Consider the following 27624-nt stretch of genomic DNA (forward strand, 5'->3'; position numbering starts at 1 on the left):
ATACGAGGGTTTCCGCGAACAAGCCGAAATTAATGATCCACATCCAGCCATTCCCAAAAATGCTCTCAGCTCCTGTTTAGAGCTTGGTTCAGGTATTGGACGGATTGCTTCTTCCCGCTCCATTCCCAGGCTCCCTTCTCCCTGTGTGATCATAAAACCCAGACAGACAACATTTTGTTGCACCACTCGAGCCTTCTCCTGAGATACTCGATATCCAGCTGCTCCTAGAAAATTCAAGGGATCAACTGTATATTGCACAAAATGGGGTTTTGTCTGTGTCCCCAGAAGAACATCATCCACCTACCGTAACAAGGTCACCGTCACACTTTCCTTCTGCCAGTTCTCTAATTCTTTAGCCAGCTGATTGCCGAAAATCGCGGGACAATCCTTAAATCGTTGCGGTAGTACAGTCCAACAGAATTGTGTTTTCCGTCCCTTAGTGGGACTTTCCCACTCAAAGGCAAACAACTCCTGACTTCCTTCTTCTGGCGGGATACAAAAGAAAGCATCCTTTAAATCCAACGCAGGAAACCATTGTGGTGGACTCCGGCTGTGATGAGCACGAAATTGCTTATTGCTTCTCAAGCCTCGGCTTTTATACCCGAGCTCTAAAGCTCTCAAACTTTCCGTGCACCTGCTGGGCAAGTAAACACATATTTCGGATCACTAACCCGGTCGCCTTAGTCAGCTCCCACCAAGAGAAGCAGGCGAAGCTGTTTTCTTGTTCCATGGTTAGATCGAACCAGTTCCTCTTCAGTCCATCCGTATCGCCATCTGCGTCCCTGTTTCGGTGTGCTCTGCTCGCTGTGTCCTTGGCCGTACGCAGGCCTCTGCTCGTAGATCTGCCGCTCCCTTCCCTTCCTCCCGAGGCCGCAGCACTCGCAGTGTCCCGCGTTTGCTGTCCCCTGCCGCGGCTGCAGCTTCCTGCTGGGAGAAGGGGCTGCGTATAATCCTCATGTATTTTATATCGGTATCGGGATCAATATTGGGTTCTTTAGTGCTATTAATGTCAATTATCCAGTCCGATTCTATTAAATCTGTTTCAGGTTCAGCCCTCGGGTTTCCTGGTTTTTCCCGACTCCCCTTCCCGGGTGGGGAGGGGTCATCGAGTGAGAGAATAATTTTCTGAATGACAATCAATTGTTGTGGGTTCTTCAAACCGTAACATCCAGCCGGAGGCGCCTACGCCCCTGACAGGCTTTCGGGGTGTTTCTGTTGTCCCCGGCGTCACCTCTCCCTTTTTCTCCTCGGCACCACGTTTCCCCTTGACCAGGCCGTGCCCGCAAACAGCCCCTCATTTTCGAAGCCTTTGAGCTGCGGCGTTTTGCAGCTTCATTAGATTTCGCTTCTTTTCCTAGTTCTGTTGAGGAGAGAAGATGGCTCGTGCCCTCCCTCTTCCGACTCCCCGCCCGGTCCGGCTTGGAAGTATAAAAGGCGATTCCCCGGAATCTCAGCTGCGTGACCGTGTCAGGCAAGGAAACTATGCGGAAGTGAAGAAGCTTCTGTAAAAAGCTAAAAGCTAAGTTTAGGCAAGTGCCGGCAGAAAAGCTTTACTTTTTCCTGCGTCCTCACATTTGTGGTAAAATAAGTCAGCGTGCTGTTGGTGCAGTTCAGTTTGGGGCGCGAAATATGTTTGCCAACCGTGTTATAATTGGCCGTTTCTGGTAAGTGGCACTAACTATTGCACCCCAAAACAAAAAGTTGTATGAAAATGAGTAAATTGAGACGAAAGCCGAGCTTTTATTCGCAAGGTGCACCGAGGAACCGCCGGAGGCGGCGCAAGGCCTCAGGCGCGCTGGGAGCAAGGCCGCTGCCCGGGGGGCGGGGCCTCCCGCGGGGGCGGGGCCTCGCGACTGCGGGGCGAGGAGCGCGCGTGTGATTGGCCGCGCGTGGCGTGAGATGCAAACGAGGGGGCGTGTCCCCGCGGCGCCCCGCGCGGCCGTCCCGCGGGCGCGGAGCCGTTCCGGGGGGCGCGGGCCGCGGGGGCGCGGGGCGGGAGCGGATCGGGGGGGTCCGGGGCCGGCGGCAGGTGTGGGGCCGGTGTCGGGTCTCCGTGTGTTGAGGGCGGTGTCCCGGTGGTGGGCAGATGGAGCGGGGGTGGGAAGGGTCCAGGTTTTTCTGTGGGGGACTTGGGTCTTTGAGGCAATACATTGCATGGGAGGCTTGGCTTTTCCACGTGCTGAGCGCTTTGCTCTCAAAAAGGGGCTTCCCGCTGGGCCCGGGTTCAAGGTAAAGTCCCGTGCGAGGCAGGTATCTGCTGTTGCTTCGGTACGGAGCAGGTGCTGCACCTTCCCTTCCCGCTCTCGGGTGTCCTGATAACTCCTCTGGTTGTGCCCCAGGGCAAAGCGCCTGGTTTACATCAGGTTTTCCTCAAAGAGCCGCCCTCCCTGTCTGCTACCCAGCATGTCTACGAAGCTTGGCTGAAACTTTAGCATCATTAGCAGCCCCTCAGTGCTGTGTGAAAGACGCCTGTAGGCCAACACTGGGGAAGGGTCCATCTGGAATCCAGCCCTGGCGTGGAGAGCCTGCACCCGGACATTCGGGAGACTGTGCCGCGGGGAGAGGAGGCCTGCGCTAGTCCCGAGCATTTGAGACGTCTGCTCAGGTCTAGCTGTCAGTAGTCCAAACCCTCTGCCCATGAGTTATGCTGCGGCTGGTGGAGGGGACGTAGAGAGGAATATGCTGTTGCAAAGGGAGCTTGCTCGTCTTTGAGCCAGCTGAACCCTCACGCTGAGGGTTTGCATGGTGAACCAAAGCTGCAGCTTCCAGCAAGGAGCAAGTCCCAGCTGAAGAGGAAAAGTCTCGACTCTTGCAATTGATCTTACCCAGCACCAAGGCCCTTTCTGCTCCTCTCCCCGCCCCGCCAGCAAGGAGGCTGGGGGTGCACAAGAAGTTGGGAGGGGACACAGCCAGGAGAGCTGACCCCAACTCACCAAAGGCACAGCCCACACCATACGACGTCGTGCTCAGCACTATAAAGCTGGGGGAAGAAGGAGGAAGGGGGGGACGCACAGGGTGACGGCCTTCGTCTTCCCGAGTATCCGTTACGTGGGGTGGAGCCCTGCTTTCCTGGAGACGGCCGGACGCCCGCCTGCCCATGGGAAGCAGTGGATGAATTCCTTGTGTTGCTTCTGCTTTGCCGATCAAACTGTTTTTGTCTCAACCCACAAGTTTTCTCCCTTTGACCCTTGCTGTTCTCTCCCCCAAGCTTAGAGAGATGGGGGTGTTCAGCCTGGAGAAGGGAAGGCTCCGGGAAGACCCTAGAGCCCCTTCCAGTCCCTAAAGGGGCTCCAGGAGAGATGGGGAGGGACTCTTGATCAGGGAGGGGAACCATAGGACGAGGGGGAACGGTTTGAAACTGGAAGAGGGGAGATTTAGATGAGATATCGGGAAGAAATTCTGTGCTGTGAGGGTGGTGAGGCCCTGGCCCAGGTTGCCCAGAGAAGTGGTGGAGGCCCCATCCCCGGAGATATTCAAGGCCAGGCTGGATGAGGCTCTGAGCAACCTGATGGAGTTCAAGATGTCCCTGCTCACTGCAGGGGGCTTGGACTAGATGGCCTTTAAAGGTCCCTTCCAACCCAACACATTCCGTGATTCTGTGATTGCAGACTCCACGTAGAACTGCTTATCATGGCAGGACTCTGCCCAATGCATTGTTCCTTAATTCTTGGCTTTTTATAACCAAGCACAAAGGTGTTTAATTCACCTCGAGGGGTACCGTAAAAATTCCCCAATAGCAGGAACCAGAGCCCGGCCTGCCCGCAAAACCTCTCACGTCTTTGGTCTAACGCTGCCCATCTGCAGAGAGAAAGTAACCCCAGCTGCAGGTAGCCCACAGCAGGCACCTCGAGGGGTGGCCACAGCCCTGGGACACACGGAACGAGGGACATGCTGTGCAGAAATTCTTGAGCTCCAACTTCTGGAAGGCCTTGCCACATGAACTGCTCTGTGTTGCAGGCTGTGGGCAGCGGCTCAAGCTAGGGCCTCACCTCCCTCCGTCTTTCTCTCCATCCCAGCCTGGTTCCCAGGACAGTTCCAGCCCTTCAGGACCACCAGCGCTCACCCCACGCCTCCACAGCCGGCCCCTCTCTCCCAGGCGTCCTTCTCTCCCGGCTGGCCAAACCAGAGCTCCCTCCTGTCCCCTGCCAGACGGCCAGCGCAGAGAGGGAAGCGCTGGCTGCAAGCAGCTGGATCTGCTCCTGAGCAGCTCGGCTGCCGCTGTGAGCAGCCAGCCCCTCGGACCCTCTGTGCAGCCACGTCAGCACCAGAAAATACCAGCGGCCAAAGAGGGAAGAGCTCTAAAACGGAAAAGGGGGTAAAGCTGAGCCAAAACCCAGCATCTGTGGTGCGGCAGCTCCTTGCAGTTCCTGCCGGTTGGCGAGGATGCCTGCTTTGCTTCCCCGAATCACAGAGGAGCTGAGGTGGGAAGGGGCCGGTGGAGATGACCTCTCCAAGCTGGGCCAGCAAGAGCGGGTGGACACAGGTCTGTCCAAACGGGCCTGCAGGCAGGTCCCCCCAGGCCGGTGCGCAGCAGCCGGGCGGTGGCATGGCAGCACAGTGATACAACAGGATGACGGCGCGGCGACGCAGTGAGTCACAATGCGGCAACGCGACGACGCAACAATGCGCGAGTGCTCTATATAGCCGCTGGCTGGGGACTGGCGGGGGTGACTACAGCTGGGTGCCTCTGTAGCGAGAGGTGCCAGCGCAAGGTCACAGTTCCAGGAGAAGTCTTGGAAGGAGCCATGGAGCACGGTCTCACTGCTGGCGTCCGAAAGGCAGACGCGCTGGCGAGAGCACTGCAAATGAGGAGAGATGTGAGCAGTGGGCCGATGGAGAGGGCTCAGCCTGGGACACGGGGGTTGCTCCGGGGCCTCGGCACGTGCCCTTTTTGCAAGCGCCGTGCGGGAGGCTTCCTGAGCTAGCGCCTGAGTGTCTCTGTCTTCCTAGCTCGGGCACATAAGACAGCACCTGGGAGAAGGCTCCATTGTGCTGAGGGACCCTGAGCTGCTGGTGGACCTCCCGCTCGGGGTGAAGATCCCTGTGGTGCGCGGCTCCAAGCCTGTCTACTGCCGAGCAAAGCTGGGGGAAAAGGTAAGGGCAGTAGGAAGGGGTAGAAAAGCTCTCCCCTTTTACGGGGTCCCCGTCCTTCGGAGAAGTCCTTGTGGCCACCTGCGCTACGGCGGGGGCTGCAGCCCTTCAGTCGGACAGGGCTTGGCAGTCGAGGGAAGCTCCTGGCGCCGTGGTGCCGAGAGAAAGGAGGACGTGCCCATAGCAGAGCTGCACGCTGCCTAGAGCCGGATGGAGAAGAGCGTTGGTGTCAGGCCTTCAAACTCCCTTTGCCTTTCCACAGGGACAGCTTGGCACCTCTGGGGAGCACAAGCCCACTGGTGCCATCAGAGTGAATTGCCAGAGGAGAAGACGTGGCTGTAGGCAACATTTCAGCTGAGCTCCTCACAGGTGCAGCAGTGGGTGCAGCTCTTGCATTCCTACAGCCAGAGGGGATAGCCACCAGACAGGAGGATGTAGGCACAGGGTTTCTCCTCCGTTGGAGGGTCTCCGAAGTAGAGAGATCTTTCCTCGGGGTGGGAAGTAAGACAGGAATTAGGCTATACCTCGCAGGTTTGGAAATGCCACCCTGTGTGCGTGAGGAGCTCAGGAGTGCGTTCCTCCCTGCTGCTCTCTCCTGGCCCGTTCATACTCTGGAACATTGTTCTTACAGCTTCAACGGCCCTCAGGCTTTTACGACCTGGGAGATCCCCACTGTCGCCTGCTGCGCACGGAGTACAACAGCCTGCACGACCCGTATCTGCAGGACTATCACAACCGCAAAAACAACTTCCAGAGGCTGCGGAGGCAGGGCCTGGTCACCCGTGATGGCAGAGTAGGTTTGGACGTCATGGGGCCGATAGAAGCGGTTCCCTGGGAGCAGGGATGCCCCTCCTGCAGAGGAGCAGCTCCCCTCGGCTGGGCTGGGGCTGTTTCGGGGAAGGCAGTCTGCTGGCTTGACTGTTCTTGGGGGTTTCTCCCCTCCTCTCTCCATAGGTGGTCTGCACTCTGAAGGAGTTCAACGAGTACAGGCAGTACCTGACCACGCTCAAGCTGCGCGCCGAGCAGATGTCCAGGCAAGAAGAGGTAGGCAAAGCCGAGCGTTGGTGGGCACCGGTCAGCGGCACGGTGCCGAGGGCTGGGGCTTCACTTGCTGCCTGCTGGGGAGGCGGTCGGTGCAGAAGAGGGGAGGGCTGTGCTGGGGGGCCAGGCAGTGGGGCAGGGAAAGGACTATGGGGCTCGGAGCTGAGCCTGCGCAGGGTGCTGGGGTGGGCACGGGCAGGAAGGCGACGTGCAGCCACGCAGAGTGCCGAGGGAAGCCCTTCTCTTCTGCCCTCGTCGCACGGCTGAAGCGGAGCCCTGGCCTGCGCCCGCGGGAAGCCTCAGCACGCAGGGCTGCGAGCGCTTGTCCAGGCAACAGCGAGCCACAACCTGGTGTCTCCTCCTCAGGAAAGGCTTCGGCAACACATGACCAAGTTGAAGGATGCCCCCAAACGACCGGGAGCCATCAACACTTCTTGCCTGGGCGAGCGGCTGCTGCAGCCTCGAAGACCAGCTTGCCCACCCCCACCCAAGAGCTCCCTGAAATCAGGGCGACGCAGAAGAGCGAAAGCAGATCTGGAGGAAGGCCACATCTTCTCCCAATACGAGTGGGGACGGGAAGGTGCCAAGCTGGCCGGGAGGGTCAGTAGCGATGCTGACTCTGAGACACCTTTAGCCAGCACTTTGAGTGTGAGGACCAGGTCACGTTGCACGGTCGACTCTGCGTCGGAGCGGTTCTGTCAATGTGGGCCTGCCCTGTCCCCCGAACTGAGTTTTGGAAGGCGTGTCACAAAACCACGCGCACCACGAGAGGGAAAGCCGTGCTGTCCCGCTAAGGACGCCCTCCCCTCCATGGGCGCGCAGTGGTCCCGACAGCCCGTCCCTCCAGCAGGTCCCAAGCCCCCTGCCCAGACAGGAGCCCGGCGCAGATCACTGCGTGTAAAGCCTGTCGGAGGCGAGCCCCAGCCGCCCGCCTCAGAAAGGAGGGGGTTCGCGGGAAGGCTTGTGGCCCATGACCTGAGGAGGTGTGCGGCAAGCGAGGTGTAGAGCCCCTGGGCAGCAGACACAGACCTCACCCGCTTGCGTTGCAATAAAGAGTTTACTCCCACGTCTTTGCTTGTGCCTTCCTTCCTTCCGGCCAGGCCATACTGTGTCTGTCTGGGCATCTTCCCTGCAATGATTTCCCTCCTCTTCCTCCCTCTCAATCCCTGGGTCAGGCGAAGACCCAGCTTTTGTCTCCTTTGGGAAGCTTTGTGGCCGGGCTATCGGAGGGGCTGCTCCAGCTCTGTTGAGCCGGGGTTCTGGCGGTCTTTGTGTCGAGATCCTTTCTCCAGGGCACCGAGTAGGGGGGAACGCTTCTCCCTTGTACCTTTGCTGCTCCTCTTCCACCTGAAGCAGGCCTTTCTCCAGGGCTTCTGTGGCTTCTTCCCATCTGCCTGCGAGGCAGCCCTGCAGAAGAAAGCGAATGTTTAGTCCAGTTCTTCCAGCTGAAGCCTGGCAATGCTCTCCTACGCTCCTACCCTTCGTTTCCTAGCTCTGCTTTAGCCGGCAAGCAGAACAAAAAGCACAGAGCCAGCATTCTTGCCTTCCAAAACGCTGTGTTTCACCCCATTCTATTTCACAGACAGCCCTAAAACGGAACAGGGAGCAAAGCGCTCTCCTGAGAGCCGGGAAAAAACGTTCCCCGCCAATAAAGCACTCCTGCCCCGAACTCCAATCCTGCATTTCTGGGACTGCTGGCTGCTCTGAGAGCGGCAACTGGACAAAACACGGGCAGGCAAACTCGCAGCGCTTCTTGAAACCCTCCGGGAGCACAATCTTGCTTTCCCCTGCCACGGCTCGGGGAGCTTTTTCGCTCCCGAACGCTACGGCCGCTCTCTTCAGTTCGCGCCCTGCGCACTCACCGCTCCTGCTTCCAGCTGCTGCTCCAGCTCTCGGCAGCGGGTCCGGTACTGCAGGACCTGGGCGCAGACACGGCATGAAGATGAGCGAGTGCAGCCGGGGACGGACCCGGCTCCTCCGGCACCGGCTTTTCTCTCGCTCTCTGCAGCCCGAGCTCAGCCCGCGCCACGGCGCTGCCGCTCCGACACCGAGTCCCTTCGGGACCGGGAAGCTTCGCTTCCCCCGAGCCCGGCCAAGCCCCGGCGAGCGGCTCGGGGGTGACCGCGGACGGGACGGGACGGGGCGGGACGGGACGGGACGGCTCCCGGGGCCTCCCTCCCTCCCTCCCCCGAGCTCCGGGCTCGGCGCCGTCCCGCCCGCGGCAGCGCAGGGCAGGGCCCGGGCAGGACCCCGCCGGGGCCGCGCCTTCGCCCCCCGAGGGCTCCGCCGCCGAGTCCCGTCCGCGGACGGCGCGGGCACCCCGGCCCGGCCTCGGGGAGCTCCCCCCGGGCAGGCGCCCCCGCTCCTCACCTTCGCCTGCAGCTTCCGCACCAGCACCGCTTGCCGGTGCCGCGCCTCCTGCGAGCTCTGCAGCCGGCGCTGCAGGGAGGCCGGGCCCGGCGCCGCCATGCCCCCGCTCGCCGGCCGGGCTCCGCCGCCTGACGGGCGCCGCCGGGAGCCGCGGGGCGGGAGGGACGGGCTCGCTCGGGGCCGCTCTGCGGCGGCGCTTTCCTGCGGGCTGCGGGGCTGCCGCGGGGGAAGAGGCCGCTCCGGCCGCGGTTCGCTCCGGCCGGCTCCGCTCGGAGACCGTTACCGGCCCCGGCCGACGCTGGGGGCGGGAGCGGGGGGAAACGGTCCCCGCGAGCCGCGTGTCGGGGGGGGCCCGCGACGGCGGGCGAGAGCCGGGGCCGCGGGGACGGGCCGTCGCCCGGGGAAGGCGGCGGCAGCGCCGGAGCCTCTGCCGGAGGCTGCGGCTTCGGCCCGGGCTGCCGCGGGAGCGGGGGGCCCGGCCCGGGGCGAAACGCCGACGTGCCCGGGGGGAGCTCCCGGACCTTGTCCTCCCCGACGGGCGGCGCGAAGGGCCCGGGCCGCCAGCAGGCAACGGGGAAGCCGGGGCGGGAGGGAAAGCTTCCGAGTTCCAGGGCAACGGGCTCCGGGAATAAAGCGCTATTTCATGGGCTCAGGGGGGAAACACGACAAACGGGGCTCAGTCCCCTTTGCCCCCCGGCCTCGTCTGTCCTGGGAGTAGAGAAAGGCTGCCAAGGGACACCGCAGCGAAAGCACTATCGCCACACTCCCGCGGCAACGGGAGAAATCCTCGTACCTCCCCATCATTCAGCTCTTGCCTTAGTTTAGCCTTTCAGCTTCAACACCAGAAAGTTACATCCAAGTGATGCAAACCAACAAACTCCCTTTATGCTGACACACAGAATGACGCTGTCTCCCAGAAAAGGTAGTCAGGAGATCAAGTTTTGGAAAGGAGAAGTCAGGACAGTATTCCTGTTAGACTGCAACACTGTGCCAGAATCCTCTCTGGTTTGTATCGAAGAACGAGGGTGAGTCAGAACAGGTAGAAAGGGTAGAGGAGAGGGTCACGTAGCCAAGGGCCACTTCCTACAACTTGTAAGCGATAAGTCAACTACAATATATTTCTCAGGTCTGCATGAACACACACAAAGTACCTGCAGTAAGGGGCAAGGTTAGGCTTCAAGGCTTGAGTCTCCAGAACCTTCCCTGGGGAGAGGCTCTTTCCTCTAACCAGGTCATCCCATTTGTCAGCCCTCTGTGATTTAAAGACACAACCAAAGCCTTGTCCCCAGGCATTAAATTTGCAATGCCACAACCTGGGAATAGAGAAAGGCTGCCAAGGGACACCGCAGCGAGAGCACTATCACCACACTCCCGCAGCAACGGGAGAAATCCTCGTACCTCCCCATCATTCAGCTCATGCCTTAGTTTAGCCTTTAGCTCTTTCCTCCAACCAGGTCATCCCATTTGTCAGCCCGCTGTGATTTAAAGACACAACCAAAGCCAAGTTTGGCCAGAACAGCTGCTTCCTTTCTAGTCTTAAAAGACCATTAACTTGGGAGCTTTATTCCTGAAATGCATCCATGAGCCCTTGTCATGATTTCAGAGGGACTAGGCAAAGATTTGCCCCGCAAAAGTAGCCAGTATAAAAGCAGTCGGACTGATCTGCACGTTTCATAGACTTGCGTGCCTTAAACGTGTTTAAGGTTCAACCTTAAGGTGTTTCAGTTTCAAACACCTTAAAGGTGTTTAAATGCTCGTCAGCTGTCCCTTGTTCCCGTGAAAGCCAAACCAGGCACACAGTGATGGCAGGACGACCAGAGCATCCGCCCAAGAAAGGCAGAAGAGCGCCTTACCGTGTCTCTCGGCCCCTGGAGTCACGCGATTGCCACCTTCATCCCACCGCTGCTTAAACAGGTTGTGCTCTACATCCAGCTGCTGCTCTCCTGCTCCCTCCATGGCTTCGATGCTCAAATCTGAAAGCAGTGAGCAAGGGAAGTGGTCTGTAAAGGCACAGTCATTATGGCCTGTGGTGGGCTGAGGAAGCATTCAACCCGTGAAAACACAGAATCTTTCAGCCAGGGGGACAAGAATGTGCCAAAGTGAAAGGCTGTGTATGCTTGGGGCCGAGTGTCACCCAGGGAAGAAAACGCACGTTGCAGCAGCCGAAATGCCCCTTCCAAATACGGGGTTGGGTTTGGTGTACAAGAAGGACTGTTTCCAGCTGCCACAGAAAGCGTTACCCTGAAGGGTAATACACTTAAGGCCAAACAAATCCACAAACCAAGCCCCTCCAAGCCCATAACCATCTTCACAAACACCGCTTCAGGAGCACAGCTTAAAACTGGTTGAAATCTGCCTCCTACCTCAACCCCCCCACCTTCGGCTGTCTGACTCCTTGTGGGAGTGGGGTGTCTCTGAGGGTGCCAGGGATAATTTAGACGTTTCCCGACAGTGGTTCCCGAAGATTTCCGAAGGGCGAACTTTGCCCTGCTTAGGAGCATGGTTGAGAGCGTCCCTTGGGGGACAGTCCAGAAGGGCAAAGGTGCCCAGGAAGGCTGGTCTTACTTCAAGGAGGAACTCCTAAAAGCTCAGGAGAAGGCCATCCCCAAGTCCCAGAAAACAAGCAGACAGGGAAGAAGACCAGCCTGGCTAAATAGAGAGCTTAGGCTGGCCATCAGGGAAAAAAAAAAAGAAAGTTTATGATCCTTGGAAAAGGGGGTTGACTACTTATGAAAAATAGCAAGATGTAGTGAAGCTATGCAGGGCGAAAATCAGAAGGGCCAAAGCTCAAGCAGAACTCGTCTTGGCCACCACAGTTAAAGAGAACAAGAGGTTCTTTCAGTATATCAATAGCAAAAGGAAGAGTAGGGAAAATGTAGGCCCACTAACGAATGAGATGGGCGCCCTAGTGGTGGAAGACACAGAGAAGGCAGAGCTACCGAATGCCTTCCTGGCTTCGGCCTTCACTGCTAAAGCCGACCCGCATGAATCCCAGGCCCTGGAGGCAAGGGGGAAGGTCTGGAGAGGGGAAGAGTTTTCCCCGGTAGAGGAAGATCAGGTTAGAGACCACTCGGCCAAACTGGACATCCATAAGTCCATGGGCCCTGATGAGATGCACCCGCGAGTGCCAAGAGAGCTGGCAGATGTTATTGCTTGGCCACTCTCCATCATCTTTGAAAGGTCATGGAGAAGAGGAGAGGTGCCTGAGGACTGGAGGAAGGCCAATATCACTCCAGTCTTCAAAAAGGGCAGGAAGGAGCACCCAGGGAACTACAGACCAGTTAGTCTCACCTCCGGCCCTGGGAAGGTAATGGAGCGACTCGTTCTGGATGTCATATCCACGCACGTTCAGGAGCAGGAAGTGATTGGAAGTGGTCAACACAGATTTCCCAAGGGTAAATCATGCTTGACCAACCTCAGAGGCCTCTATGATGTTATAACTGGTTGGCTGGATGAGGGCAGAGCGGCAGATGTCACCTACCTTGGCTTCAGCAAGGCTTTTGACACTGTCTCTCATAACATCCTCCTTCGGAAACTGAGGAAGTGTGGACTAGACGAGGGGACAGTGAGGTGGACTGAGAGCTGGCTGTGTGACAGGACTCAGAGGGTCGTCATTAATGGAGCAGGGTCGAGCTGGAGGCCTGTAACCAGTGGTGTCCCCCAGGGGTCAATCCTTGGACCAGTATTGTTTAACGTATTCATCAAGGGCCTGGACGAGGGGACAGAGCATATGCTCAGCAAGTTCGCGATGACACCGAAGCGGGTGGGGTGGCTGACACCCCAGAGGGCCGTGCTGCCATCCAGCGTGACCTAGACAGGCTGGAGAGCTGGGCAGAGAAAAAACTAATGAGGTTCAACAAGGACAAGTGTAGGGTCCTGCACCTGGGGAGGAAGAATGTCAGGCACCAGTAGAGGTGAGGGGTGGACCTGCTGGAAAGCAGCTCTGGAGAAAAGGATCTGGGGGTCTTGGTGGACGGTAAATAATCCATGAGCAAGCAATGTGCCCTTGTCGCCAAGGCGGTCAACGGAATTCTGGGCTGCATAGGGAAGAGTGTGGCCAGCAGGTCCAGGGAGGTCATTCTCCCCCTCTACTCTGCACTGGTGAGGCCACAACTGGAATACTGTGTCCAGTTCTGGGCTCCCCAGTTCAAGAGAGACAGGGAACTGCTGGAGAGAGTCCAGCGTAGGGCAAGAAAGACGATGGAGGCATTGGAGCATCTCCCTTATGAGGAAAGGCTGAGAGAGCTGGGACTCTTTAGCCTGGAGAAGAGAAGGCTGAGGGGGCAATAAAGAGCAGGTCACAGACAACCTCCCATCGGCACGTTTGCTGGCAGAAGAAACAGTTTGCTGCCCCCCGCCCGCCTCAGCCCTGACACATGCCAGCCAGCGGGGCTGGCACCAAGGAGCGCGTCCCGCAGCCTCCACCCCACCGCTGAGGGCGATGCCTTCCGTCCCAGCCCGCGGGGGGCTCGGCAGCACCTTGGGAAGCCTGACCCACCGGGCACTCGGCCCCCGCCTTGCCCTGGCACCTTTCCTCCGAGCCAAGGCACCGGGGCTTTCCCTCCGTTGCTCCCTGCAGTTCCTCACAACTCCTTTGCGCTCCCCACAACTCACTGCCGGGCACAAAAAGATGCCCCCAGTCATCCCCGCAAACATTTTATTGCTGACTTCCCACTTGCCCCCCACCTTGCCCCTTCTGCTCGATCGCTCTTTAAGCAGACCTTTCCCCAAACCCGCCCAACACCACCCTCGTTACCCAGCTCATCTGGGATTGTTACAGCTCTGCTGAAGTTAATGCCCTCCCAACACCATCATCTTGGGGCACTCGCTACAAACTCACCAACACCAGGGGTGAGCTCAACTCAAGCCACAAGGAGGAAAGCTCTCGCAGGAAGGGTCTCAGCATGCGGGGGGGAAGGGAGAAGGATGGCTTTGGGCAGCAGGATCCGACTGGAGACCGGGTGCAGGCTGCTCCCTGCAGCGCCTGACCCTGGGACAGCCCGGACACCTGCGAGTCCCTGGCTGAAGCCCCTGTGTCCAGGGGAGCCTTGACAGCCGGGGGGGCACGGACAGCTCGGCTCCGCCAGCCGACACCCACCGGACACACACACACAGCCCCGACCCAGCCACACGGAGAGAGGGGACCCCGCATCGCCCCCCGACTCCGCACCCCAGGCAGCGGCCCCTCCGCAGCCCGGCCCCCACAGCCCGACCCCCGCCCGGGCAGCCTCCCCCAGGGACAGGAGCAGCACGGCAGGGCGCCGCCGCCCGCAACCCCCATGGCCGGCAGCGCTCCCCGGCCGCCGCTAATGAGGCGCTAATGAGGCGCGGCTAATGAGGGGGCGGGCGGGGCCGCGGCTCCCGAGCGCCCGGCGGCAGCCCCGTGCCCGCAGCCCCGGCCCCCCGCGGCTCCCCGCATCCCGCACCCCCGGCCCGCACGGCATCGCCCCCCCTCGCCACTCTGCCGGCACCCACGGCTCCCCGCACCCCGACACCCTGCGCCCACGGGCCCCACCGCACCCCTGCACCGGCTCCCTCTCCCCAAAGCCCCCCGCAGCCTGCGCTGCCCCCTCCACGGCTCGCCCCGAGTGGGGACCAGGGGCCGAGGCCGCTGCCAGCAGCAGGAATGCCGGCAGGGTGTAAGAGACGGGCTGGAAATTCCCTGCCGAGGGGCAGAAGGCCCTCCAAGCCTTCAGTGGAATGCCTCAAACGCTCGCAAGGAAATAAATAATGCAGGACCGGCCTTCAAGGAACTGGTAAGGCCAACACTTCTGGCACCTGAAAGCGTGGGAGGACTGTCTTGTGAAGACAGGATTGTTCTGCCACTCGTGTGGTGAGCTCGCTAGTTCTCAGTTCTCCAGGCCATTGCATCCGATAAGTGACCTTTGCATCATTATCCGCGAAATGCATATGAAAGCGCACACCCTGCGTATGCTAATGAGGATTATAGGGATCACGCTAAACACGTATGACTATGACACTCGTCTCTCCACCCAAACCAAGCTACACCTCACCTGGGAGAAGGGAGAAGCCTGGGACGAGGCTGTCCTCAGCAAGAGGGGTTGGACCATGCTCATTCAGCAAACAGAAAAGGGGAAAATAAGTGCCCCTAAGGGGGAACAAAGAAGAAACAAAAGAAGAAGATAATGCCTGGGAAGATCCTTCCCAAGAAAGAAGATCATACCTGGGAAGATCCCCTGAAAAAGACGCTGGAACCAGGAACGGTGATCTCTTTATCTCTGTCTTTTCCTTTCTCTGTCTCTCAGTTTCTCTTTACTCTTACAGCTGTTAAGTAATGACCTTAAGTATGACCTTAAGTACCGCTTGCCATAAGTTGTCCTGTACCTGTTGTTAAGTAACACAGTGCATACCCCACCACTTGCCATAATTTGTCTTATACCTAACCAATTATTGTGGACTTGTTAAAACCTATACTAACCGTTTGGGGAAGCTAATAAATATTTCTATATGGACCTTGAGATTTATCTCACCTTAGTGCGCACTGTTGAGAATTTATGAATCTGAAGTCACTTACTCCCCCTCTTTCCTGGGAGTGGGACGTGACACAGGACAAGGAGGGCTTTGCTCCGGGCTTCGGCTCTGGGCACGGCCCCAGGGGCTTCGGCTCTGGGCACGGCCCCGGGTAAAGCACGGCAGGACCAGAAGCAAAGACCTGAGCGTGGGGAGGTTCAAAGCCTTAAACATCAGCCCCTGCAGCTCCAAAACCTTCTCCCCTGAGCCTTGTACCAGCCATTCCCAAGGATGTCATGGCCCTCGGGTGATCAGTTTGCGTTTTACAGCTCTACAGCCCCATCCTGGCTTGTGCCCCGTCCCTCCCTTTCATTTCCCTCCAGCAGCAAGGGCAGCAGCAGGTTTCCTGCCTGCTTTGATGGCATCGTGGCAGGGGTCAGTCATGGCAGAGTCCATGCTTGGCTGGGGACCCCTTTGCTCTTGGGGAAACCACTCCCCAGCAGCCCATGAACCCCGCTGGTGCCCAGGGACGTCCCCTCCGTCACCCGCACCCCATCTGTGCACAGGGACCCCCTGCCCCCGGGGCGGCCGTGCCACCACCCCCAGCCGCCTCCAGCCCTGCCATCCCCGAGACACTGGAACCACAACTCTGCAAACGCCGCGGGTGCCCAAACAAAGGCAAAGAGAACTTGGGTGTGAAAAACATGAACACAACTCTTTATTAACAACAACACAACTACCTACAACTACTGACAAAACCACCAGTAACTACAAAACACAACTAGAGAAATACAACAACTAGAGAAATACAACAACATAAAAACTATAGAAATATAACAACTATAGAAATACAACTATATACATCTCTTCCTCTTCGTAGCTCCAGTACGTTGTCTGGAACTCCCACTGGTCTGCTGCCCCTGGAAGAAAAGCCAGCGGCACGGCCGTTTGGCTAACGAGCAGCGCCTCGCCGAGCAGAGCTGGGGCTTCCCGAGCCGGCTCAGCGGCAGCAGCTGCTTCGGGTCGGGCTTCGCCCTGACGGGCATTCGATGGCCACAGCCCTGGGACACGCTGGGGACAGCGGGACTCTGCCGCCAGCGCTGAGCCCCGCCTGGGCTCGGGCTTACACTTGCCTGTCCCGGCCCTAAGAAACCGCTCCCGGCCCAAAGCGGAGGGGGGCTCAGGGCAGCGCGCTGGGGGCCGTTGTGCCGCCAGCAGGAGGGCAGCGGGCGCCGTGTCCCTGCAGCGGGGACCACCCAGCCCAGCCCCAGCCCCAGCCCCATCCCGGTGGCAGGAGACCCTCCCTCCCTGCGGGCAGTGCATGGGGAGCACGTGCCTGTCCTCCTGATGGCGGGTCCACATCCATCGCCTCCTCCTCCTCCACATCCACCTCCATCTCTTCCACTTCCTCCTTCTCGTCAACCTCCATGTCTTCCTCTGTCTTCACACTCCTGGAAGCATCCTCCGAAGCCTCCAGCGCAAGTTCTAACATCCTAAGACAAGAGGCAAGCAGAAAAGTGCATTGCTCCTGCCCTGCCCAGCTGAGTGGACCCGTGGGACAGGGCTCTCCACACCCCTGCCCCTCTCGCTGGCCAGGGAGAGCCGTGGGCACATCCCCAGCAGGAGCTGGCTGGACCTGGGCAGCTCCTTGGCCACCAGCACCCACCAGAGCTGACGCCCCAGCGCCTGCAGCTGGAGGCTCCTGTTCTTCTGCATCTTCATCATTTTGGTGTTTCTCATGGTCTTGTGGATCTGGCAGAGCAGAGAGAGCAGGGGTGAGCAGCCCTGCTCCCTGCCCCGCGGGGCCCCGGGCACACACCCCGGGGCCCCCACACACAGACCCCGGCCCACGCGTGGTGTGCCTGGGCGCCCAGAAGCTCCTTACTCGGTGCAGGCGGCCTTTGGGCTCGGCGCTGCTCCGCTGGCAGGGCTCAGCTCCCACGGCTCCAGCCTGGAAAGGGGCAGCGCAGGCACCGGCTCAGGCTCCGGCCAGCACCCGCCTGCTCCCGCCGAGCATCCCTGCGGCACCAGCCCGGGGCAGCCTGGGCTGTGTGTGGGGACGTGTCCCCCCGCGCAGGGATGCTGCACCCCAGCAGGGCATGAGCAGCCCAGAAGGGCTTCTGCCAGCCCCTGGCCTTGCAGGGGTGGGGGGAGAGGGCGAGCCAAGCTGCTGGCCCCCCCACCACTGCTGGGTGCCCACCTCCAGGGAGCAGGGACGTACCTCTGCCAGTGCAAGCATCTTGGTCTTCGTCACCTTCATTATCACAACGCTTTGGGAAAGGTAATGGAGCAGGCGGGATGGGAAGGGAAGGGCTGGGTGGAGGGTCGGAGCTGTGAGGAGCAGGAGAGCAGGGCTGTGTGGGGAGCAGGAGAGAAGGGCTGTCGGGCGCAGGGCAGAGGGGATGTGTTGTGCCCGTCGCCAGGCACTGGCAGTTGCAGATGGAACACGGGCCATGGCAACGGGAGCGCAGTGGGGATGGGGGCGAGCCCCCTTAAAGGGGGGGCAGCTTAACACGTACCTACCCCCCAGAGTTAAGAATCCCAACACATTACACTTCATCCCTGTCTTCAGCGGCTCTTCCTAACCATCCCCTCCTCCCTGGCAGTCACCCACGACCCACAGAAAAGTTCCTCTCCAGCTATTTCCTGCAGGAGCTGATGTTCACCTCACATCTCATGGCCATCCCTGGCTGGTCTCTGCTCTCGCTCTGCATCTGTACAGCACGCGGTGCTCACCAGTGCCCAGGGACCTTTCGCCAGTGACCAGCACACCAGTTGAGACCATGGTGTGTGGCAGGGCTACCCGGGCTGCTTGTGCCCCCTCCAGCTCTAAGGCAGGAAGAGCATTGCCCATCTCTGCCACGGCAGCAGATGGAGTTACGACAGCCCTTGACAGTCCTGGTGGGTTATTGCCAGGGCAGGAATGCTCACAGCAGCTGGTGGAAGCCCGTTTGTCGGCTCTTTAAGCAGTTGGGTTTGCCCAGGGCATTGCAGGCTGTCTGTGGGACGCGGGGGCAAGTGGTGCCCGTCCTTCCCAAAGAGGTCTGGACGGATGGAAATGCCAAGGAAAAACCCAGCCCGTCCTCACGTGCAAGTGCCAGCCCAGGCTCCAGGCAGCGCCCTGCAGGCCTTTGAGCCGCCCACCCCTCACCCTCCTCCATTCCTTACGCTCTCATCGTACAACAGCTCTTACGGGTTTGGAGGTGAGCAGCCATAACATAGACCCAAAAGCAAAGCCCCACAGCAAACCCGGCTACAACTCCGAAAAGCAATCGACAGCTCCCGCTGACACCAAGAGGGTCATGGCAGTCTGTGGGCAGGGCTGGAGCCTTTCCTGCTGGTGGCACCTGAGCCAAGGCAGCTCCTCGAGAGCACCCAGCTCTGCTGGGACGGGCCATGCCCTCTGCGTGGGCTCTGACGACGCTGGGACCCTCGGAGGCCGGGCAGCGCGGGGGCAGGTGAGCAGCCCTTGCCCACGGCTGCAGCATCGGGAATTCCCAGGGCCTGGGCAGGTCCCTTCCAGCGCAGCCCAAGGCCGTTTGCGCTGGCACAGCTGGAGGGAGGCCCCGGCTCCTGCTTTCCGGGAGCCGAGCAGCCCGGGCAGAGCAGGGTCAGGAGAACTGGACCTGGCGAAGCAAAGCTCCTGCTGCGCCGGTGGATGAGCCTGGGACCCCCGGCTCTGCAGCGCAGTCGGGGCTCTGCCCCTTATCTCGGCCGTTCGCCGGCCAGGGCTGCTGCGGTGGTGTCATGGTTTGAGAAAACCCATAACAAGTTATTGTCGTTTAGGTAACTATTCGATCACCTGATGACCCCTCCCCACCTGGAAACGGGAATCGGGAAAAGCAAGGCAACACGAGGGTTGAAATAAAAATAGATTTAATAGGAGAAGACCAAATGATTAACAATAACACGAAAGAACCAGTATTGATCCCGATACCAATGTAAGATAGACAAGGGTCATTTCCAGCCCGTTCCATCAGCAGAAGCCGTGCACTCCCCACAGGGGACTCCCAGCAAATGTGGGACACTGCGAGCGCTGCGGCTTCGGGAGGAAGGGAAGGGCTCAGGGCTCCGGCACCGGGGCAAGGAGTTCTCTGGACCGCCAGCATCAAGGGAGAGAGAGAAACTACGCAGCAAACTTTCTAATTTATATTGCATGTGGCGTTCATGGTATGAAATAATCCTGTTGTCCAGCCTGGATCAAGTGCCCGGCTCTCCCTGTTCCTCATCCCTGCACCTGCCAAGGCTCAAAAACACCCAGACTTTGAATCCCACAAAGCCTAGCTGGCTAGGAAGTCAATATTGTCACAACTTCAGTCACTAGAGTCTTCTAAAAGTGCAGGTTTTCCAAGCATTGGAAGAGAAGTCATTCCTGTGTGGCTCAGTCCAGTCGAGGTGTCACCGAAGGTGTCCCCTGGCCCGTCCCTGTGCCCGGGCCGTTGTTGTCCTTCAGGGCAGGAGCTTTGAGGGCCCCAGAAGGGCCCCAACTCCCGAGGGGAGGAAAAGGCCAAAACACCCAAACCCAAAGCCAACCCTACGTTTGCTTGGACCAGGGAGACATTCGGGCATCCCCCAGGAGACAGAGCTTGGACTCGGTCCCCCCAAAGCCCAAAGCTTTCCCAAGCGGCTCTCCTTCGGCTTCGGGGCCCTCACAAAGCCGAGGGAGCAGGAGGCCAAGGGCTGGCCATGGCATGGGGACAGAGGGGAGGATGGGGTGTCCCCCAGGAGACAGAGCTTCCCCTTTACCCCCCACACCCACGTTTGCGGGTGATACCCAGCTGGGAGGTGCCCTTGGCTCTCTGGAGGGACGAGAGGCCTTGCAGAGGGAGCTGGCTGGACGGGAGCATGGCGCCATGGCCAGGACAACATACTCTAGACTTGGCTTCATGGGCTCCTGAAGAAGTACCACAAAGAAACACACCTGGCTTTTGCCCAGACCAGTCTACCAGGGGAATTCACTTATTCACCATTCAAGTCACAAGGTTTCAGAGCCCGTAACTCTCAATTTTTTCAGTCCTGAGCAAAAAAAAAAAATCCAAAAATATTTACCGAGCCAACGGTGACAGCAGCACTCATTCCTCCTCCTCCGTCACGGTGTGGTGTCCCCTGTGTCACACTGAGAGGCACAAAAGCCTCAGCTGCTGCTGGATCCGCTCCAAAAGCTTTGTGAGGAAGCTGATGGTGTCTACTCTCCAGCTTGGAGGTTTGCTCTCTACCGTTTCCATAAGGCACCACATTTGGACCAAAGCGCCAGAGATGCCGGCCGCAGGAGGCAGCACTTTGCAGGTGAGCCTGGCTGCGTGGTGGCCCTTTGGCTCTTTCTGGCCACTGGTCCTGCCCACCTGGGGCTCTGCCTTTGCCCTCCTGGCGCTGCTCCCAGCACAGCTCAGGCCACAGCAGGAGCTGGGGCAGCCACAGTCCCAGCGGGAACAGAGGGAACAGGCACAGCCACACGCCAGGCAGATTGTGCCAGGAGGGTCTCTGCCCTCGTGGGCTGGCACCGCGTCGGGTTTCCCACCGGTTCCAGCCCAGTGGCTTTTGCCCGTGGGCACCTACCCCACTGCTGACACCAGCCTGGGGGGGATTCTGCATCTCTGGGGCCTCAGCCCAGAGAGAATTTTCATCCCGAGCCAGCCTGTCCCGTGGAGAAGGGGCAATAAAGAGCAGGTCACAGACAACCTCCCATCGGCATGTTTGCTGGCAGGAGAATGCAAGCACAAAATAAACAAAATATTAAAAAAACATGAGTTTCCATTCTCCTTGAGATAATCCTCCTTGAGAATCTCTCCTGGAGTTTCCCTTAATTGCTCTCTGCATTCCCTTGTAAACCCTTTGCGCTCCCCACAACTCACTGCTGGGGACAAAGAGATGGCCCCGTTTATCCACACCAGTATTTTATTACCACCCTTCTACTTGCCCCCAGAAACCTGATTCCACCCATGTCCTGTTTAAGCAGACCTTTCCCCAAACCCGCCCAACACCACCCTCCTTACCCAGCTCTTCTACTATTACTGCAGCCCTGACACAGTTAATGTCCTCCCAACACCATCGTCTTGGGGCACTCGCTACAAACTCACCAACACCAGGGGTGAGCTCAACTCAAGCCAAAAGCACGAAGGCTCTCGCAGGAAGGGTCTCAGCATGCGGGGGGGAAGGGAGAAGGATGGCTTTGGGCAGCAGCATCCGACTGGAGACCGGGTGCAGGCTGCTCCCTGCAGCGCCTGACCCTGGGACAGTCCGGCCACCTGTGAGTCACTGGCTGAAACCCACATGTCCAGGGGAGCCTTTCCTGGGGGGCAGAAGGTCCCGACAGCCCCATTCCTCCCGGCTGCGGGCATGCAGGGGGTGGCAGGACAAGGCTGGGGGCTGGAGCTATTGCTGAGGGCAGGGACAGCCAGGGGGGCACGGAAAGCTCGGCACTGCCAGCCGCCAGACACCCACGCACAGCCCCAACCCAGCCCCAGAGAGAGGGGACACCGCATCGCCCCCCGCCTCCGCACCCCAGGGAGGGTCCCCACCCACGGCTCCCCGCACCCCGACAGCCTGCGCCCACGGCAGCCCTGCAACCAGCTCCCTCTCCCCAAAGCCCCCCGCAGCCTCCCCCCCGCAGCCTGCGCTGCCCCCTCCACCTGGGGCCCCGGCTGTGCACAGGGACCCCCTGCCCCCGGGGCGGCCGTGCCACCACCCCCAGCCGCCCCCAGCCCCGCCATCCCCGACACACTGGAACCACAACTCTGCAAACGCCGCGGCTCCCAAGAAATGCACACAGAGCTTGGGTGTGAAAAACAGGAACACAACTCTTTATTAACAACAACACAACTACCTACAACTACTGACAAAAACACCAGTAACTTCAAAACGCAACTATAAATACAACTATATACATACAACTATATAAATACTATAGAAACACAACTGTAGAAATATAATAACTATATACATCTCTTCCTCTTCGTAGCTCCGGAACGTTGTCTTGAACTCCCACACGTCTGCTGCCCCTGGAAGAAAAGCCAGCGGCACGGCCGTTTGGCTAACGAGCAGCGCCTCGCCAAGCAGAGCTGGGGCTTCCCGAGCCGGCTCAGCGGCAGCAGCTGCTTCGGGTCGGGCTTCGCCCTGACGGGCATTCGATGGCCACAGCCCTGGGACACGCTGGGGACAGCGGGACTCTGCCGCCAGCGCTGAGCCCCGCCTGGGCTCGGGCTTACACTTGCCTGTCCCGGCCCTAAGAAACCGCTCCCGGCCCAAAGCGGAGGGGGGCTCAGGGCAGCGCGCTGGGGGCCATTGTGCCGCCAGCAGGAGGGCAGCGGGCGCCGTGTCCCTGCAGCGGGGACCACCCAGCCCAGCCCCAGCCCCAGCCCCAGCCCCATCCCGGTGGCAGGAGACCCTCCCTCCCTGCGGGCAGTGCATGGGGAGCACGTGCCTGTCCTCCTGATGGCGGGTCCACATCCATCGCCTCCTCCTCCTCCACGTCCACCTCCATCTCTTCGATTTCCTCCACCTCCTCGACCTCCATGTCTTCCTCTGTCTTCACACTCCCGGCAGCCTCGTCCGAAGCCTCCAGCGCGAGTTCTAACATCCTAAGACAAGAGGCAAGCAGAAAAGTGCATTGCTCCTGCCCTGCGCAGCTGAGTGGAGCCGTGGGACAGGGCTCTCCACACCCCTGCCCCTCTCGCCGGCCAGGGAGAGCCGTGGGCACATCCCCAGCAGGAGCTGGCTGGACCTGGGCAGCTCCTTGGCCACCAGCACCCACCAGAGCTGACGCCCCAGCGCCTGCAGCTGGAGGCTCCTGTTCTTCTGCATCTTCATCATTTTCGGGTGGGGCACAGTCTTCTGGATCTGCTGGTGCAGAGAGGGCAGGGGTGAGCAGCCCTGCTCCCTGCCCCGCGGGGCCCCGGGCACACACCCCGGGGCCCCCACACACAGACCCCGGCCCACGCGTGGTGTGCCTGGGCGCCCAGAAGCTCCTTACTCGGTGCAGGCGGCCTTTGGGCTCGGCGCTGCTCCGCTGGCAGGGCTCAGCTCCCACGGCTCCAGCCTGGAAAGGGGCAGCGCAGGCACCGGCTCAGGCTCCGGCCAGCACCCGCCTGCTCCCGCCGAGCATCCCTGCGGCACCAGCCCGGGGCAGCCTGGGCTGTGTGTGGGGACGTGTCCCCCCGCGCAGGGATGCTGCACCCCAGCAGGGCATGAGCAGCCCAGAAGGGCTTCTGCCAGCCCCTGGCCTTGCAGGGGTGGGGGGAGAGGGCGAGCCAAGCTGCTGGCCCCCCCACCACTGCTGGGTGCCCACCTCCAGGGAGCAGGGACGTACCTCTGCCAGTGCAAGCATCTTGGTCTTCATCGCCTTCATTATCACAACGCTTTGGGAAAGGTAATGGAGCAGGCGGGATGGGAAGGGAAGGGCTGGGTGGAGGGTCGGAGCTGTGAGGAGCAGGAGAGCAGGGCTGTGTGGGGAGCAGGAGAGAAGGGCTGTCGGGCGCAGGGCAGAGGGGATGCGTTGTGCCCGTCGCCAGGCACTGGCAGTTGCAGATGGAACACGGGCCATGGCAACGGGAGCGCAGTGGGGATGGGGGCGAGCCCCCTTAAAGGGGGGGCAGCTTAACACGTACCTACCCCCCAAAGTCAAGAATCCCAACACATTACACTTCATTCCTGTCTTCAGTGGCTCTTCCTAACCATCCCCTCCTCCCTGGCAGTCACACACACCCCTCCGGAACGTTCTTCTCCAGCTATTTCCTGCAGGAGCTGATGTTCACCTCACATCTCATGGCCATCCCTGGCTGGTCTCTGCTCTCGCTCTGCATCTGTACAGCACGCGGTGCTCACCAGTGCCCAGGGACCTTTCGCCAGTGACCAGCACACCAGTTGAGACCATGGTGTGTGGCAGGGCTACCCGGGCTGCTTGTGCCCCCTCCAGCTCTAAGGCAGGAAGAGCATTGCCCATCTCTGCCACGGCAGCAGATGGAGTTACAACAGCCCTTGACAGTCCTGGTGGGTTATTGCCAGGGCAGGAATGCTCACAGCAGCTGGTGGAAGCCCGTTTGTCGGCTCTTTAAGCAGTTGGGTTTGCCCAGGGCATTGCAGGCTGTCTGTGGGACGCGGGGGCAAGTGGTGCCCGTCCTTCCCAAAGAGGTCTGGACGGATGGAAATGCCAAGGAAAAACCCAGCCCGTCCTCACGTGCAAGTGCCAGCCCAGGCTCCAGGCAGCGCCCTGCAGGCCTTTGAGCCGCCCACCCCTCACCCTCCTCCATTCCTTACGCTCTCATCGTACAACAGCTCTTACGGGTTTGGAGGTGAGCAGCCATAACATAGACCCAAAGGCAAAGCCCCACAGCAAACCCGGCTACAACTCCGAAAAGCAATCGACAGCTCCCGCTGACACCAAGAGGGTCATGGCAGTCTGTGGGCAGGGCTGGAGCCTTTCCTGCTGGTGGCACCTGAGCCAAGGCAGCTCCTCGAGAGCACCCAGCTCTGCTGGGACGGGCCATGCCCTCTGCGTGGGCTCTGACGACGCTGGGACCCTCGGAGGCCGGGCAGCGCGGGGGCAGGTGAGCAGCCCTTGCCCACGGCTGCAGCATCGGGAATTCCCAGGGCCTGGGCAGGTCCCTTCCAGCGCAGCCCAAGGCCGTTTGCGCTGGCACAGCTGGAGGGAGACCCCGGCTCCTGCTTTCCGGGTCGTGTCATATTCCTTCTCATACAGCCAGCTGTCAGAGTCTCTCCTAGTTGTTGGAAATCCCTTGGGTCTTATTGAGCCAAGGGACGACGTTCCAAATTCTGTCCCACCAACGATATTTTCACCAGTCCCAGACCCTTGTTTTCTCTGACTTGGGATCTGAAGCACGCTAGCGTTGATACTCCTGGTAAGGACACAGACCAAACCCTCGGCCCAAGGGGAACCTTGCAACAGTTTTGAGATGTACACTTGTCGTTTCAGTCGGGACGGACAAACGACAAGACTCTCCTTGAAGAGTTAAGTTAAGCTCTCTCTTTATTGTAAACTTGGCTTTCTTATATAGCTATTCTTGTTCACGCTCCGTTCACGCGTTCTTTCTACGCTTTCAATTGGTTCGGTTACATAGCACACGCGCTCGTAGCTACAATGCGACTGGTTATTGAAATCCTGTTCACATTGCTCAAAATCCGGCTTTCTCACAGCCTAGTTCCTCCTTGTTCTCTGAAGCAATCTTCTTCTTTCTCCTTTTTCTTCCATTGTCCTTACATGACACAACTCGCGGCCTTCTTATGGGTACACTGCAATCTCTGTCTCTTCTGTCAAGGGGTCTACGGACCCGCCGTATCCCCCAACAACTGTGAGGTTTCTTTGGAAAAATACGAGCCTTGAGAAGCCAAAGAAGAACGTTGCCACCCGCCTTCTGCTCTGGGGAAAGGAGCTGATGGAGGCCCAGACCTGAGCATTGGTCCTTTCCAGAGAAAAACAGAACCAAAATAGAGATTTTTTTTTTTTTTTTCCCCTCTACTGGACACGAAGATTCAGCAAAAATTAAACAAAGCCATGAAAATGTGGTGGCCCAGAAACAAAACAAAACAAAAAAATCAGCCTTTTTTATACCGTCGGTAGAGACAAGACGCCTTTCTTTCCATTTCCTCCCTTCAACTAATCAAACTCTCCACGTTCCTTCCCAAACGCCACGTTAATTTATGCAAATAAGCACCAATTAATAAAATAAACACGCAACGGGTGCTTGAAATAGGACCGAGACGCCTCACGGCCACCCAACACCTTTAACCACCCCGATTCTGCTGCCCCGGAACCAGCGCAACAACTTTTAAAGCCTTTAATGATCGCGCAAAAAGCTGGAGCGGGGCAAGAACTTGAAAACTCGCCAACCAAATTTAAGAAGTAAATGAAAATCCACACACGAAAACTAACCTTATCTCTACCAAAAGGGCGCTGCAGTCCAGATCTTAAACGCTGCGCACCACCAGCAGGGAAACACGTTGTTAAATAGGATGACCCTTTTGGGGCCATTTCCCCCATTCCCTCTCTTTTTAGAGCGGGGGCGACCGCGTCTTCTTGAATCCTCAAAGCCCAGCCGCTGCCCGGATGCGGAGAAAAAGCTGGGCGTTTTTAAGAAAAATGGTAAAAACTGGCCTCGTGGTTGGTTTGGTGTCAGTTCCCAGGTGTTATGGGAGGAGGTCAGCGGAATGCGGGGGCTTTTGTGGCTTCGCCACCCTTTCGAAGAGCTCCCGGGGCCCTTTTAAACAACAGCTTTGGGGCGATGGAATCTCATGTGGGCGTTTCTCCCCTGGATCTTCTCAAACACCCTGAAAGTTAGAAAAGAAAGGCAGTTTTAAGTCTTTGGCGGTTTTTGTAAATTTGTGAGACCAAGCTCCGTTATTCCTCCTTTTGGGAACTCTTATGCTTTGCTGCGTGGTACGACAGAGTTTCCGACGTCGGTGCTTCAACAAGACAGATCGTGGGCAATTAAAATATTAGAATTAATTGGGCCATCGCTTAAATGAGGCTGAACTGAAACGCGAGGCATTTTGCTCGGCGCGAGCGAGCGGAGCGGGGAAGCCTCAGGCCCCAAATCCTCACGGAACATTTTGGTCAAAAAGGAGAAGCGCCGGGATTCTTGCGCAAGGGAGGGCCACCGGTCTGAACCTCAGGGCTCGGTGGAGGGTCTCCCCGACTCCGAAAACACACATTTTTGGGGGTTGAAAGTCAATGAAAACCGCCAAGCGGCCCTGGGGCAAGGGGAATCCTCCAGCTGCCCTCCCCCGCTGCCCCCACAGCTGCTTTTGGAGCCCCAAAACAGACGCTTTTGAGAAGAAAAAGGAAGAGCTGACCTTCCACACTCGCCGCAGGGGAAAAATCCCGGATCTCCGGCGCTGCCGTCCCAGCACCAGGAAGCGCCGGCATTGATGGAGGAGCTGCCGTTGTCGCGGGGCTTCTCTTCCTGACTCCCCACCTTTGGATTTTCCTTTGGGATGACGCGCTGCCTCTTCTTTGCACTGCAAAGAGCCTGTAAATCAGGTAAAAAATAGCTTGAAACAGCTGCGGGTGGCAAAGGAATCGGATTTTTTGCGCCGGAGGTACCGCATTTTATCAGCCCAACCCTGCCCGGGTGGACTCTGAACACTAAATAGTCAAAAAAACCCACTTTAATTCCTCTGGGAGGACCAGACCTTGAAGGAAAACCCGTATTATTTCTTTATTTTTAGCAGAACAGCGCCTTCCGCAACAAAAATCTATCCCAATGGGTTGAAAACATGGAATTCCGAAGCACCGAAGCGACACCGTCACCCCGTTTCTACCACCACAAAGTTACAAATATTTCTGTGAACCAAATCCGCTGGTTTTTAAGGAATGTTTTCCCAGATGGCTTCATGGAGGAGCGGAAGCTGGCACAAAAATCCCTCCCCCAGCAGCTTTTCTACCTCGTCTTCAGCCTTGTCCTCCTCCTCCGGGCATCTCGGGCGCTTCTTCTGTGTCAGGCGAGGCCGAGTGCAGCCAAAACGGGTTTTTTTCTTCCAGGTATAATAATATTCAACACACTGAGACACGTTTTTAGTCTGGATCTGCCGGGAGGAAAAACCAGGAGCCACTTAATAAGGGAAATGCGGCAGTAAAATACGCAAGGGGCAGATCGACCAGGAGTCTCTCCTGCGCTTCTCGCAACGCAATGTCCGGGG

General features: G+C 58.8%; 1 protein-coding gene across 1 annotated transcript in view; it reads left to right on the top strand.

The window, feature by feature from the left end:
- The first annotated feature begins 4340 nt into the window (after window positions 1-4340).
- LOC128916729 (fibrous sheath-interacting protein 2-like) overlaps window positions 4341-27624 on the top strand; it is a 41824-nt gene continuing 18540 nt past the window's right edge. Inside the window, exons 1-4 of the mRNA XM_054218746.1 lie at window positions 4341-4817; window positions 4951-5094; window positions 5723-5884; window positions 6046-6135. Coding sequence (XP_054074721.1) covers window positions 4746-4817; window positions 4951-5094; window positions 5723-5884; window positions 6046-6135 — 468 coding nt within the window. The 5' untranslated portion in view covers window positions 4341-4745. The remainder of the gene's footprint in view (window positions 4818-4950; window positions 5095-5722; window positions 5885-6045; window positions 6136-27624) is intronic.

The sequence above is a fragment of the Rissa tridactyla genome, chromosome 12, assembly GCF_028500815.1.
Source record: "Rissa tridactyla isolate bRisTri1 chromosome 12, bRisTri1.patW.cur.20221130, whole genome shotgun sequence".
Lineage (NCBI taxonomy): Eukaryota > Metazoa > Chordata > Aves > Charadriiformes > Laridae > Rissa > Rissa tridactyla.